Source organism: Ooceraea biroi, chromosome 12 (assembly GCF_003672135.1).
Source record: "Ooceraea biroi isolate clonal line C1 chromosome 12, Obir_v5.4, whole genome shotgun sequence".
Taxonomy (NCBI): Eukaryota; Metazoa; Arthropoda; class Insecta; order Hymenoptera; family Formicidae; genus Ooceraea; species Ooceraea biroi.
This window is the reverse complement of record NC_039517.1, coordinates 5,781,695-5,797,832: the sequence shown is the minus strand read 5'-3', so window position 1 is coordinate 5,797,832 and position 16,138 is coordinate 5,781,695. Positions and strand designations below refer to the sequence as shown.

At 37.9% G+C, this 16,138-nt stretch overlaps 1 protein-coding gene across 1 annotated transcript in view; it reads left to right on the top strand.

Moving 5' to 3' along the window:
• The first annotated feature begins 153 nt into the window (after positions 1-153).
• Positions 154-16,138, top strand: part of LOC105277742 (calcium uniporter protein, mitochondrial) — a 47,668-nt gene continuing 31,683 nt past the window's right edge. The window contains exons 1-2 of the mRNA XM_011336336.3: positions 154-505; positions 15,515-15,707. Coding sequence (XP_011334638.1) covers positions 398-505; positions 15,515-15,707 — 301 coding nt within the window. The 5' untranslated portion in view covers positions 154-397. The remainder of the gene's footprint in view (positions 506-15,514; positions 15,708-16,138) is intronic.

The window sequence follows — 16,138 nt, the reverse complement described above, 5'->3', positions numbered from 1 at the left end:
GAATATACAGGCATCGCGTTTCGTCTCTGCCGAGTTTCTCGGGAAAGATATTTTTCAAACGATCGAAATGTGCCGCGAACGGACATAGACCAATGAGCGTAAAGCGCAGCGCGGCGCGGCGCGCATGTCGCATTGCCGGCTGTCGCAGCGCGGCGTCGCGGGTTGCAGTGTTGGTGCCGCGGTGAGCCGCGGGCGCAGGGATAAGCCGGTGGACGCGCGCGATGCTATCGCTCGGTCGTGGATAGTAGTCGCCTGAAGCCGGTCCGTTGGCTGTTCCTCGCGTAACGGTGACAAGTGTTGTTTCGGTGACTCGCAAGAGAGATCGGAGTGATCGCGTGCACGGCGTACGTGACCAGAGGAGGAAAGAGCGTGCCTGATTTCGGCGGTCCTCGACGGTATGGCAGCGGTGTCGTGTCGAGCGATCTTCGTCGTGAGGTGGTGCGAGACGAGCCGCGGCGCGCTGACCGCCACGTCCCGCCTGGCCTCGACGAGGAGGTACCAAGAGGTGGGTGCACGAGAGTTATTCGCACCTGCGGCTTGTTCCGCGCGCGCTGTAACGATAACGCTGTTGTCAGCGCCGATGTTCTTGTTTATCGGCGATTATTATTAAATTTCTCCCGCATCGGCATACATTCTCAGAGTACATTCACGTCGCTCGCGATTATCGGCGGGATTCGATTATTTTGAACGCTCACGCGTGCCGGGTTCACCCCATTCGACTCGTAATCGCGACAGCGTGTTACACGTACACGACAGATCTCCCGAGGTGTCCTGCGTCTCCCACCTACGTCCGAGCGAGCGTATCGCGCTGCAGGTCCGCGATAAAGACCCCTTCTTCGAGTCGCTCGCGTGTACAGCTGCTGCACCGACACGTTATCAAACACACGCGCTTCTCGGAACACGCAACGGCTTTGGCGGCACCGCGTTTCCTGAATCCCTTTAATGCTAATACAACCGGTATTCGTGGAGAGATGAGATCATGATTCGAGTGCCTCAAGGTTCCGAGAAAGAATCTTCTCTTTCTTCTTGCTGCCGTTTGATAGCAAACTGAATTGAATTATTCACGGATGAGATCGAATGATTATTGAATCAGATTACGTCGAGTCAAATTGAATTGAATTGTACTGTTTAACATGATCGTATGAATTATTCGTGTCTCATTGCTTGCCAGATAATTTGATAAATTATATATTTAATGTAATTTGATAAATGTTAGAATTCTGTATAGTTAAAAATTAAGTACTAAGATGAAACGATATGAAAGATGCAAACTTTATTACATTTGTTACTCAAATATTTGGTGCAATCATCAAATGTACACGTGATCACTCTGAATAATTCGTTAATGGAAACTTGTAGAAAGAAAAGTAAAGTGATAACATTCGTGTCTCTATGATTAACGCGAAGCGCGTTTATAGTATCACTAAGAAAAATTGCGAAATACTCGTAATCGAAGTGCCATATAATTACCGTGAAACATGATATTCTATCAAAGTTTGTTATAGGGAACCGTGTTATCTTACTTTTAATTTGTGATCTTACTTTTAACTTGTTCCATTGCAAATCGGGATATAATAATAGTAAGAAAGATATATCAAATGATTATATTAATTTTCATTTCGTGGAAAAATTGCAATATATTCCAAACGGGTTCCTAAATATAATATAAACATATTTTTGAAAAATGTTATGACTACAAAATTCAAACGATCAAGCCATGTCGATGCATTTGCAAGATGAAGTATAAAATTTCCTTGTTATATTTACTTAATACTAGTTCAAACTCTGCCACGAGAAAGTCTGCAACTTGAATGAGAAATTTTATGCTAACGTATTGTTATCGTTGTACTGGCTACCGTCACATCGTGCGGTTATAAGATAAAGAGTGACACGCACATCGGATGCGTATATGCGTATATCGCGTATATACGCGTATGTCGCACGCCTTCTTTAGGCAGATTATATCTGCAATACATCAACATTAATTATCGTATTCTAATTATGAAAATGAAACATGATAGAGAACATTCCTATGGCTTTTTTCATTTCTAATGATCTAAAACCTGGATATGAATATATCCCAGCGTTAGCGTGGCACTAAAATAGAATTTATATTTCTCAATAATCATAAAATATAATGCGAAACATAATGAAAAGTATAATTATAATGGAAAATTATTGTGAATTATTGTAAATTAAAATTTTTAGTATTTTGAAACAAACTTATTTAAATAGTCACGAAAATTACTTTTCTAGAGTTCGTATAATAAAAACATATGAAATCATTTTCATTTATATTAAACACTGCGAGAAATCGTTAATACAAGATAAACGTGCACATTCTCTAATGCATGACGTATGTGAACCAGATGTCCGTTCTAATTCCGTAACTGAAAAATGATTTGATTAAATAAAATAGAGAAAATAATAAACGAATATTGTTATGGACTTTGTCGCACTTGTATGAATAATTAGGTAAAGCAAATTTAAAGTTGACGTTTAGTTTGACCATCAGCGAGCCACATACACACACGTGACATTGCGTTCAATCGATTTTTAACATTTCTACCTGGCTTAAAATAGACCGCTCTGGCAAAATTCCATCGAGCTGCAAAAAATACAATACTCCAGCGCTTCAAGTACTTGAACGATGAATTAACGTGACAGGTTAACTTCAAGAAACGAAAATCTTCGATGTATCGTCAGCGATAGTTTATATTGTCGATCGAATTATATAATTAAGCTCAATGACTTTTCCGGGAGGAACGTGTTCATTTGTGTCTGTGCTGGGGCATAACAAAAATTCAGTTTCTGACGTTTTGCGAGCAGCGTTTTATAGCGCAGGGTCATCCGACTAACAGAAAGCTCGCGGGAACAATATCACCTTGCATCCAATGTACTTTATATACGTTGCAATTTCGATAATGCCAGTTCTCGATAAACGTTTCCAGAGCTCCTTGCGTTGGCATTTTAGATACAAAAGCGAGGCTGGTATATGTGCTAAACCTCCCGGATCAATTTTCTACTCGTCATGACAGGGAAGAGAGAGAGAGAGATCCCGGGGCGAAAAATAGATACTGTCTGTGCGCATAAATCAAGTAACATGGTATGTGTGCTTTAGTGCCGTTCGTCCACTAATATTTCATTCTGCTAATAGCGTTCTATTTTGCTACTCCGTGTACATGCATTGAAATGCGCAGAAATTCGCGGTGCTATCATGAAAAGGGTGGAACCAGGGACGGGAAAAATACAGGTCACAACAGTTACGTTTCTAAACTAGGCGAGGGACATTGCGGATGTAATGCTACTTAAACGTGAGCTAACGCTAACGCTACTGACCACGGTTATATCTCCATAAAACCTGCTGCATAATAACTGGCATGCACAGCTTCTGTTTGTAAGTTAGAAATAAAAGAGAATACATGCACGCGACTGAAGTAAATCAAACATAAGAGATGAAGAGTTTGCAAGATTGTTACGCAAATAAGAAGAATGCGCGCCGCGCTGCGTTGTCCGACTCGCGAATTTGCATCGACAATCTGGCCGGAATTCAAAGTCCTGCCGGTGATATACCGTAACTCCCTGGAGAATCTCAGGATCGCGGAGGCTCGCGATCTTGGTAACAGCATAAAGGTAGTACACGAGTACTTACGCGCATCAATAAGGTACCGCGACGTGTTGGCTCCTCTCAGATAAATGTCAAGTGAGATATATTCGTCTCCAGGGTCTTACGCCGTCTTCGTCGCGGCATTTATAGATATTCAATGATCCTCGGATCGTCACACCGAAAATATACATATATATGTCGCTTCCCGACCACGGAAACGCCCTACTCATCGATGAGAGCGACCTTGCAGGACTAGATATCTAGTTCATCTGAGAATAGCTTCGAGCTTTTCGACAGATTGGTTTTAACTTTTTTTTAACCGGACTGAAGCGAATATGAATTTATCCACGGTGGTCCTCGAGTCATCGCACCAAAAATATAACCGATTCTTACATCATCATGCGATTCGAGAATGCCTTCTGCCATTACAAGACGACTTTAAAGATAAATCATTTATCATACTGGATGTTTGATTGTTACGCGTTAATATTATAATACTCGATAAATTAATGATTTTTTTCGATTTTTAGGTTAATTAATTATGATCAAAATTTCTCTTTAGTTTACAAATTAAAAAAAAATTAAACAACATAATGTCGCTTTGTAATAAAAATCTTTCTCTCTTTCTTTTCTCTCATAAATTTCTTCCCCTTCTTCAAATAATATGATAGATAAGGAAAATTACTCAAGAGATAACTAATGATATGACAGACTGTAAAAAGTTCACCAAGCTTTGTGCTCGGTCTTTGCTGATGGTAAGCACTGTCGTAAATCCGCGTCACGAGTTCAAAGAGAACCGCGCTCCATTTCATATTCTCGTCGCTCGTGTCAACTTTTTTCTACCATTGGGTGACATCGTGCAGAGTTAGCTGTGCTCATTTACGAAAAATTAATAAGACATGATGTATCATGTTAATGACTCATCAAGATAGTCGCGGTAATCACACGCGCGTTAGATCATCGCGAGACGGAACTCGATTGCAATTTTCCAGATGCTCATCTTCTCAGCATTCCATTGAGACTCGCTGGTCTCTTATATCCTCGTTGCAAGTTGTCTAGCGTCTCGCAACGCGATCTCGCATGTGATCACCGTTCTCTGGAGAGAACGCTGTTCGATATTGTATCCCAGATTGTTCCCGCGTTGAGAAAAATAAACGAGACGATAAATTGAACACGTTAATTAATAGAACGCGAGAGAATATGTAACTAGACGTTAACTCGAAGCCAGGTCAATCTATTTCTCGATTGGAAAAAAATTGCATTCGTTTTATACTCACGATCAGATTGCCTTTAGCGTCAAGTCAACCGTGCCATTTCGCGTACAATGCGGTGCAATATTCTGATAGAATAGAAAAAGAAAACGCTGCGCGAGTTTGTCATACGGTTTTTCGTCTGCCGGTTCTTGTGGACATTGGTACGCCCAGCGCAACAGCTGATCTGCATGAAATCGTTGAATCACTTGACATGACAGGCATGTTTGAAGACGTGACTAGCGTCACATACGATGTCATCGACATCGTTGCCATGTAGTGACATTACTTCCGTAAGCCGAGGTCGATGACGGCACATAACGTTCCATTTATCGAAATAACTCGATTTTCCGCGAATTGATTACATCTGAAATGTAAATTTATAAGCTTCCAGAGCGTACATGCGATATGCGAAGTACGTGAACTTTGAAAGCTTTCAAGTTATGTAACTTTTATTTCATCTACGTGATATTCATATCTGCCTTGATTTTTTCAAAAAAGATTATGTCGAATTGTGCGGAAGTTTCTTTTGCAAATTTTGCGTACGAGTTCTCTGTACGGGAGTGAGCTAAATGTATAATTAACTAGTTAATGAGTTAATCAATTGATTTAATTATTAATTTAGAATGTCATTAAATATTTATTAATTAAATAGAATTATTATGATATTGGTATCGAATTTAGTATATTGTAATATACAAGATACTATTATTATTATTATTTTACTGACTATCCTGCAAATTGATTTGCAAATGAAACATCGATATATTATATTTCATTAATATCTAATCGTAGAGAAAAGGAAGAAAAAATATATATTAATAATCTGAAATTTGAGGTTTCTATGGTGTACAATAGATTGCTACAATTGGATTTGGCTTCCGAGTTGGAATAGCGTTTCTTGCCGCTTTGATTCCAACGTTTGCCAACATTTTAGTCCATTTCATTAAGGAACAATCTAACAGAGGACAGCAGATTGCTTCTCTCTTAATAAGAAACACGCTAGCTCCGAAAGTTAAATTGTATTAATAATTACTTATTTGTAATGTACTTTTTAAAATAAAGTTGCAATATTTTAAATAAAATATCTGTATGACAAATAATTTTTTCATGTCACTAAGAGATTTTTTTGGTTCACACACAGAAATAATATTTCTGCTATAGGATACAAGACGTAACGTTATAGGTTTATAATTTATAACATGTGCATTCACATATCACTGAATTTCTCACAAACACGAATTACCGGTTTATTACCACATACAGTTATTTGTTTTTAGTAACATCCTGGTGTTAAAAGATTGTCTATGCGTATTTCAATATCGGAACAGTGCGGCAATTACCGTGAAAATATTGTCTCGTTTATTCATCAATTTGTATGCGGAAAATTTAAACAATAATTTCCAAGTCGCCCAAAAAGTTTCATCACTTGTTCAGAAAACAAGATATGCACAAGACTATATTTTTATAACTGAAAATAATTTATTCAGATCTTCTCACTTTTTTAAAGTTGTGGAAAGTTTCAACGGAGTTCCATTAACCTACTAAACGATTCGACGAAAACTCGTTTGACCAGTTGGGCTATAGATTCTCGGTTTTCGTTATAATGTTATCGCTTCTCTGAAATATCCAATTCAGTTCATCGCATATTTAAAACTTGGATTGGAAACGGAAAGAATTCCAAACATCTCCTCTTGAAAATCTTTGATTTTTTGGTTCTTTTAGTGAAACTTAGTTTCGTTTCGATTCCTTCTATGCTTCTCATTCATTGTGTGCTGGTAAAGTGAGATTTTCATTTCGGATAAATTATGTTTTATCGGGGATAACAACAATAACTTTTGTGAAAAGTGTCATAAAAAGGGAGAGATTATATGTATACACCGATGTGAAGGATAACGCATCCACTTGGAAGCAAAAACAATCAATCAATATACCTAGCTTAGCATAAACATATTCTTTCTACATGTATCGCAATATTTTCATTAAATATATATAATATAACGAAAGAGAAGCATTTACAAATATTAATCATTAACTTTGATGCTTCCGTAATACGCTATCGAGAGGATATTCATCAATTTTGAACACACTTCCTATAAATGACACTTTATTATTACAATGGACAGATATCAATCGTTATTTCCGCGTCAAGATGAATTTCTATTAAAGTTAAAAGTCCATTTTCCAACGGTGTATACGATATATCACTTTTCCGTGCAGTTTTTATTAAAGTTTCATGTCCCATTGCACACGTAATGGCCTGTATATGTTGCCGTTTACGTGTTCACGATTTATATATAAGTCGCTTTTTGCGCGGTCTCCCGTATCTCCCGACACATTTTACATTTTTCGCGTAGCGCTTCAAGTAACATCTCGTTCTTCTACAAGAACGCGGGTATTCGAAATAGATGCTATTACAGGCTGCATTGAACGAATAGCATGTATCCCAAGGAACTATATCAAAGATTGCCCACTATAATAGAACTTTTACTTTCATTGTACCACGTCAGTGCGCGATTTCCATAAAGGAACCGCGTCTCGCCATATTTCGCGACGCTGTAGTCTCGCAAGTAGGAAATTGCGTGCTCTTTGGCAAGCTTTATCCAGTCACTTTGCCAAGTAGGTCTGTATGGCTTTCATATACTTTAAACATAGCGATGTTTCTACATTATGCTATAAAAGCACAAAGCATTCTGCAGAATTATGTTTAAATTTTTGTACTATCGAATAAGAAAATTTCTTGTAGAAAGAATGTTTTGATTTCAGATTATATAACGAATTATATTATCATATAAACAATCTCTTCTGAGAATCGCAATAACTGGTGAATTTTCCAGACCAGACGTTGATTATAAATAGAAAAATTGACAACTCCAAATTCTTTGAAGAACAAAGATAAAAGGAATTACTGGCAGTGTAAAACAACCAGTATTCCAGGAAGACTACAGAGAAAATTCATGTATGCGAGTATTCTTGCTTTGAATTTGAACATTATTAGAGTTTAAGGCTGCCTAGGATGAACTGAGGCATACTATGTTTGTCGTCGATCGTTGTTTCGCACGCATCAGCTATTATATTAATCCAACCTTAATTGCAACATCTTGTTTACCAGGCTTTGTGCTTTGATATGAACGTTTTAGCAAACAATATCTCGTTTAGCTAGTGAATCTCATTAGCAAATATCGTTCTCGTTAATCTTCTAGAGACTCCTCGGCGAGCGGCCAATATTTCAGTTGCCTCGTCATGCTCTAAAAATTAGAATTGAGATGATCTTAATCTGATGACGATAAAAATGCAGATACGATGCATCAAGCTGACATTTTACTTCGAATACGTGATTCTATTATAATTAATTTAGACATCTCATACGTGCACTAGGTTCCGTGTTTCTCGCGTATTCAATTGTTTCGACAAATATTGCTGTCATCTACCGCATGTGGTTGAAAAGCCGAGATGAGAACGGAATTAGCCGCGTACCGTTGCAGAGAACTTCGCTTTATTGTATCAGTATTGAACATTACGTCAAGCAAACGTGAGGGGATGCACTCTGACACTTGCGTCGTGAAAATAAAGGTCTTTGTTGTAGCTGTAGGTCTCCTTCGATGTTCGAACATGAAGACCGACTAAAATATTCGTTTTACGACGCTTAATTTAATTAAATCAGGACCTGTTTCTCGTCACATGCAATTTCTTTTATTTGCTTAGCTAGTCAGCAGCTTCTCGTTTGACTCAGTTAGATGACCATAGTTGAAGTCGTTTGACTAGTGTTCTTAACGTTATACTATGTGCCGTATGGGGTCGTTAATTTTATCCCCGCACTGCATAATTACTCTCGCATTACGTAATTTAATTACTCGCTAACTGCGAAAATGAAATATCATCATAAATTCTAATGCCGATGATGCTCTGCCAATTTTACCCGCCGCTATGACGTTTAAACATACATAAATACAATTTTAACGCATTACGCAAAGCAGCAACGGATCGTCGAAAGAGGATCAATTAAACTTGTCAAGTTTTTGTTCAAGTAAAATGATAAAACTTTCAAGTGCCATTATTATGAGAGAACGTTGTTGTATCCATGCTGTAAAAGTCATTAACAACCATCGACTAATTAACACCCAGCACTTTATTGAGTGAAAAGTACCAAGCACCCGTTGCGCGAAACTTGCTATTGCTTCCACTATTTGACGTAATCGTTACTGGGTTATCCAAGGGGCTCGAGACTGCGGAGGCTGCGGCAGGCGGGCGCCATGAGCATCGATCTGCTCCACTGCACTCGCCCTCCGTCCCAGCTGGTTCCGGACAGCGGAGATGATTCTTGCTACTCTCACGCTCTTTAAACGAAACCAACATTTTCCTCGTGCCATGATAACGTAATGATCGAGTAATTGTAAAACGCAATTATCTTTCATTCGTTCGACTCATTGTTCTCATTCCTCGCTGTCTTTCTCACTTTCTCCGGGCGGCGCCCGGACACATTACATTAGGTATATCGTAGTCCGCGCGGAAAAATTCCTTCGTAACATGGAAATTGCGCGAAATATTTTCCTGCAAATCTCGGAACAAATGCTACGGACGCTGAACAGCTACAGTAATTTCCAAGATTGTAGCCGAGGCATGAGATTCATTCCTTCTCGTGTATAATTGAAAGTTTTAATCTACTTTAAGCTTATTGTAATTAAATGCCGCGTTACATGAATATTTGTCCACACGATGGTGCATTTGTTTCCAATCCGATGTTAATTGTCATCTCGCTCGAAAGGACAACACGTGTAAGCCTTTATCTTGCATAATTTGCTTGTGTCTAATAATATATGAGAAATATACGCGAGAATAAAGCTGATAACTCTGTAATATTGAAAGCTATTATTGAATATGATATTGGAATCTATTATTCATCGAGATTCAACAGTACCGATGGTATTCTGCAATGACCCAATTTGCAGCTGGCAAGCATAATTACTGACAGATGCTGAAAATTTGCGACTCTCTTCATTTCTGATTGGCGTGTATTCCGAACGCATATCAGTGAGATTTTTCCACATCTTTCTATGCGAAATGCATTTCTATTAACGCTGATAAAGTAAAGTATATATTCTCTGAATAAAGTAATTAAGTTAAAGCAAGAACACAGATAATTGAGTTGTACAGTTCAAAGTGCCAGTGAGCGCAGTTATTAATAGAAATTCCAATTTCCCCGGGGATTAGCGCAAACTCAAACGAGTGCACAATATTCCATTGATCGATTTCTTCAATATCGTACTCTGAAACTTTATCGAAAAAAAGACACTTGCCATGATGAAACTATAGTAAACAACTGAATGAAAGATACGAATATCCGGATGTATGTATTTATTTCGAGATAAAATATTTAGAGATTTAGACTACGCCAGCTCACCGACGAAACATCCGAATCGAGTACCAAAACCACTGTGAATCGTAAACATATTTTTATGCCACACGCAAACCCATAATCAAGTTAGTGGTGTAAATTATATGAGTATGACGTAAAACTCGTGCAACATACGTACAATGCATACCTATAATAATTGCTTTAATATTAGTTTTTCACTTTGTTTCTCGCGTGACGGAGGAGTTTACTAACTGTGCAGTTATACAACACAAATGTATTGTCAACGGCAGCATTAAAAATATTCGTAAAAAGATTTCTATAGAAATATACGTAGAATACCTATGAATTTATATAGAGACTATCCTTGTTTGAAAGGGATGCATTTGAATGAATCATGACACGGTTATTCATGCATGCTAGCCGCAATCCCTGATGGGTCGTAAATCCTTATGTATCGCGAATTAGCAGGTCTGCCCTGATGAAAGCAAAACCTTTTTCGATTACGTATACGCTTCGTTAGCACTCCTGGCGTGTTAATGACACTAATGCTCTTTTATTTACCATTAAATTATTCCTTTGCTGTTAATTGCGATTTATGTATATGTTTTGATGTTAATGAACTCTTGTAATACTTTCTGAAATTTAATGTACCATGATAAAATATCGATGGTTTTATTCTGCTGTGCAAGCAATTTCGAAAACATTTAAATTTTATACTTTATAAACGAGAATATATTTTTCTCTATTTTACCATTTCGTGCGACTGATTTTTCGTCCTGCATTTTATTATGTCTTTCATAAATTTGAGCATCTCTACAAAATCATACGTAACATACAACTTGGATTTTTAATTAGCGGACCAAGCGTGCAGCATCAAATTTATTTAAATATCATAGCGAACTTCACTCACTAAAAAACCCCAAATTTCCGCGAGAAATTTTACCAGTCAATTTTAAATACCATATTGTTAACTGGCCAAGCCAGACAGAACATTCGTGTGACGTGCATACGCGTTTTCATTATTTTTAACTACATCAGTTATCGTTAATCAAAAAAAGGCAATGTTGTACGAAATAAAGAGAGAAAGAGACTTGAATATATGTATAATACAATAATGTAACTCACTCAAAATGGATAATGCCAGGAGAGAAGATTACACTAATAAGTATGACGTTGATACACGTTTACTGCGTTGTAAAATTGTTTCAACTCCATCACATAGAAGAATATTAGTCGTATGACAATAGATGCTGATACGAGAACTACAGTTCTCTAATAATTAAGTGTTCGCAATACGCGTAACAACGTTCTAGTACATAATGTAGCAGTGCATGCCGCGATATTATCTGTAACGCTATTTAAGCTTAAGCGATAAAACGTTTAACGGACAGAGCAATTTACCGCTGTCAATTCCAACCCGGCAATGGATTTATCGATATCCCTTTAAGACTCAATCGTGGTATTCTGTTATCAAATTCCCTTTCCGGTTTCCGCTTCATCGAGAAACGTTCCTTCAATTTGTGCAAATGATAAAAGTTCGTTTGACAGCGCACGAATTTGTCGACATACGCACTGCGGAATAAATGCGGAATAAACGTTGTCGACAGTTATACAACACAAACGTATTCAACGCTGCGCAATTTTTCAACGGAATCCGAAATTCAGTAACGTAATGGGATTACGGCTCGCTTTCGCTATTCAGGTGCGCTTTGTAACGACAATTGAGAGGTGGAATTCGATCCGTATGCGCGATATGAGCGTGTACACGAGATGATGCGTACTTCGAACTAATGACGAACTAAAGCGGAAAAGCCGCAAGTTGGACAGTTTAATGCTGCAAACTCCGATTTAAACGAATACGAACATGCATTTAGCTTTGGCTTTAGCATTACCGCATCGACCCTGTCCAGCGTTTAGCTCCACTCGACTGCGGCCGCGGCGTGGAAAATGTTTTCAGCCCGCGTAATGATGTTTCGCACGATGTTGATCGAAAGGGCATATTATCTCACATTATACATGGGATTGCATGACGAAATAATGAAACGCTGATCCTCATTTGTATAAAAGTTCATTTCTACTTTAATCATTCGAATAAATCGAGAAATGTTTGATGATAAATTGTGTTAATTTATTTGACTAATGCATTGAAGCGGCTGTCTTTTTTGCTGCTGCAAAATCAGTTATTGCGTACCGAAGAAGGAGAGAATAATAGCTTTCTTTATAATTGCTTGTTCCTACGGCTGCCTTTCTTACGTCGCAAGAAGGACTTTTCCTGTAAGATTTCCTCTTTTACTACCACATCTCTCAGTACTTTTCCTATAACCCATACAATTTTATGTCACGTACGGAGAAAATGCAGTTGAAAGTACGTCGTATCTTTTGCAAGAAGTCGCAAACTCTGCTTCTCTCTCAAGGGCTAGCACAGAGTTGCAGAAAAATATACATTACACCTTCCTCGACGTTACTTGATAAAAACCCATGACCCGGTTTAAAACTCTAACAAAGTTACAATTAGATGTAACACGAGAGCCAGTGGAAGGTGAAGCGAAGGATGAAATCAAATGGATTCGGATATTAATTAAGAACTGCGGTACACGTTACGCGGTGGTAGGTAGTGTTTTCAAAGTGATAACGTGCACTGTGCGTCTGGTGAAAATTCGAGAGCTTCGCGCAAATTTGAACTAATTTTCGTACGTGTAGATATGCCCTATCTCTGGACCGTTAATAATGCATGAGACAAGAAAACTTGCACCGGTGAATATGTATGAGTCGTAATGATATTAAGTTTCGACCTACATGATTTGCGTATTCACTGGAAATTGAGCATTTCAGGGTGGAATCTGCAGGGTTAACCGTATACGCGAAATTTGAACGTTTACAGATAAGTGCCAATTAAGTTACGCTACCGTTGGCCTAATCGAGCACCGAGTTAGCATTTATTGAGCATGTAAATGCACGCATCATTGTGCGCCTCCGAACGTTACTGCTATGAAGACTAGAACTCTCTCTCTCTCTCTCTCTCTCTCTCTCTCTCTCTCATCTTCATAGTTACTGCTTTCAGAAAAATGAAGAAAATACAATCTATTTTTGCCCGAGTACAAACTGTGAAGACGATTTCTTGCAGTCCTTGCAGACATGTGACATGCATGTTGAGCGCTCGTAAAACAGACGCTATAATTAGAAGTACCACTTAAATTAAAAGTATACGAGTGTATCTACCTGCGTCCCGGAAGTTGTCACATTTTACCGAGTTTATAGGCACTCCCAGCTTAATTTTCAGGGAACAAACGTATTGCTGCGCGAGTTTTCGAGATCGTTGCAAAATGGATCATTGTTTTACCTGTTTTTCAAATTCTGAGCTTATTTTCGTATTTGCAGATAAAAACGAATCAAATAAGATTGTACCGTTATTTACTTTCATCTCCTCTCAAATTTCCAACAAATTTTCCCTCACTCGCTCTCCGTTATGATAATCTAACGCCATTATTATCGCAAAGTAACTGTTCGAAAATTTGTCGCAGTAATTGTGTATATTACTGTTCAATTGTATCAAAAGGGAAAAGTCAGTACTTGTTAGAGAATAATCAATGACAACGTATTTCTCAGCGCGATTTGCGTTAGCTTTAATAATAGTACACACCAGAGTGTGTATTGATCGAATTTTCAATTTGCACTATAGACATTCCACGAGCACTTAAAAATTCATGTCATCGATTATGCATACGTAACGACAGCGACTGAGATGTACAGCGGACGCTGCACAGTGATAGCGTCGACGATATAGACCTACACGCCAGACGCCACATACAACGTGCTGGAAATTTCAAAGTTGTCCGACCGGTTCGTTGCACAATGCAAATATTGCATAATTCCGTGAATGTGCCGCAACAAATCGGTGACCCGCGGGGATCGTTTGGAAATAAGTGCATCGCAAGTAAGAGAACACCCAGGAATAAGGAAACTGGGCCATCGGAACAAACAGCGAATGAAATGCGATACGATACGAGAATCTTAAGGTCTGACTGCCTTCTAAGATGAAAAGATATTGATGGATGTAGTTTTCAGGACTCTGTGCGTCCATTTCTTCGATGTCTCTTCGGTCGGTCTTAGAAAACTCTGCCGATTCCACACACGTAGAACTAGGCATCTATAGTTCGTTCACGATTCGCATAAAACAGGAATGATGTTGCCTGGCGAAACCTGTTACATAACATTTGAAAAGATTGCCTATATTTCCACTACTTTGCAGTTTTATATATCTCGTTCTTTTTATGATGTCGTTTTAACAGTGAGCAACAAGATAATTAAATGTAGAAACGATTATTATGCAGAAAAAATTATATTAGCTTTTGATACCTACTACATTTTTAACGATAGTTTTTTCTAATTTATAGTTTATTCGGCCATAACTTTATTTTCAAAGTTTGACTTTCTTGCGGGTACAATTTATAATATCTAATAACATTCAATGAGCACATAGTTTCATATTTGATATTTGCAAGCAATCTGAATATTAAATATTTTACATTTATACTTATTGCGAGTTATTTTTGAGAATAAATTATTTAAAAATATAATATATGTTATTATATGTATGTTTTGTTTTAATGGTTCAGCTCACACCTGCACGGCTTATCTATAAGAACAACGATTTTCCTTGGAAAACCGATACAATGCTATCGAAACACGGAATGGGGAATCAAATTCCCGGGGGAGTTTGAATCCACTTCGTCTCATCCAATTTCGCTTAACTCGGCACCGGAATTTATGCACTTTACGTTGCTTTATGACAATACGTTGCTCATGGACGTAGGATGAAATTTAAAACTCAATTTTGATGCTAAAGAGAAAATGCTTACGTTACGAATTGCTGTCGCTGTTATGGAAATTCGATCATGAAAATTGTAATTTCTGGATTTACCGTGATTACATTTTTACGTTGAGTCCCGTTGTGTAAACGAGATATTTTATATGGAATTTTCAGCTCTTGATGTCGCGTTTTTATGCTACAAAGTATTTCATAACATCATTTGTGCATGGTTAATACTGTACGCATGTTTTAGACGCGAAAACTTCTTTAGCAGGTTTTTAATTACTTTCACGTAAAAGATAATACCAAACATTATTCCAAAATGAAGTAAAAATGTATCATTACAAATTATGTAAATTATATAAAGATGACAATTAAAAATGAGGTTTTTTAGTGAAGCGTAATGTTAATAACTTTTTTGAACTCGTCAAATCAAAAACTTGCGTCTATATCGTATCAATAAGAACGGAAATTGCTGTTGCACGTTTCAGGAAACATGGTGCAGACGATGGTGGCACATTTCTCAAAGGAGTCTTTCATTGTCGGCCGGTTCCTACTCGCCGAGATTAAATCCGCTTCTGATGAAGCAACTGAAGGAGCCTAAGATCACGGAAAGACAAGCGAAGAAAACTGCGAGGGTCACGTCTGCGGAAAATGTGGAGGTCGAAAGCGTCCCATCAGCCGGTGAGTTGTATCCCATTTATTAAAAACGAGCTGCAATGTATTGCACCGTATACCAGGATACAACGCAAGATTATTTCTCCCCTATTGTCACCTCTGCAGCATCTCCGTGCGACATTTTCAAATATTACTGTCATGTCTGGAATTTAACACAACTCGTAAATTTTAAAATACTGCTACTATCGCACATTGTTCTGTTTGTAATTGCGATGACATTACACAATGCGGATATCATATAAATTTATCTTGAAACATTTTAGACCGCGTGATAGAGCTTTGTTTGCCAAAATCTTTGAAACTGCGTCTTTCAGGAGAATTCATAAAGTTACCAGCGAATATATGCAATCGCGAAAATAACAGGACTTATTTATCTTGAAGATTTTGATCTGTGATTTCGGTCATTTAATTCGTCTTTCGCAATATATGCCATATGT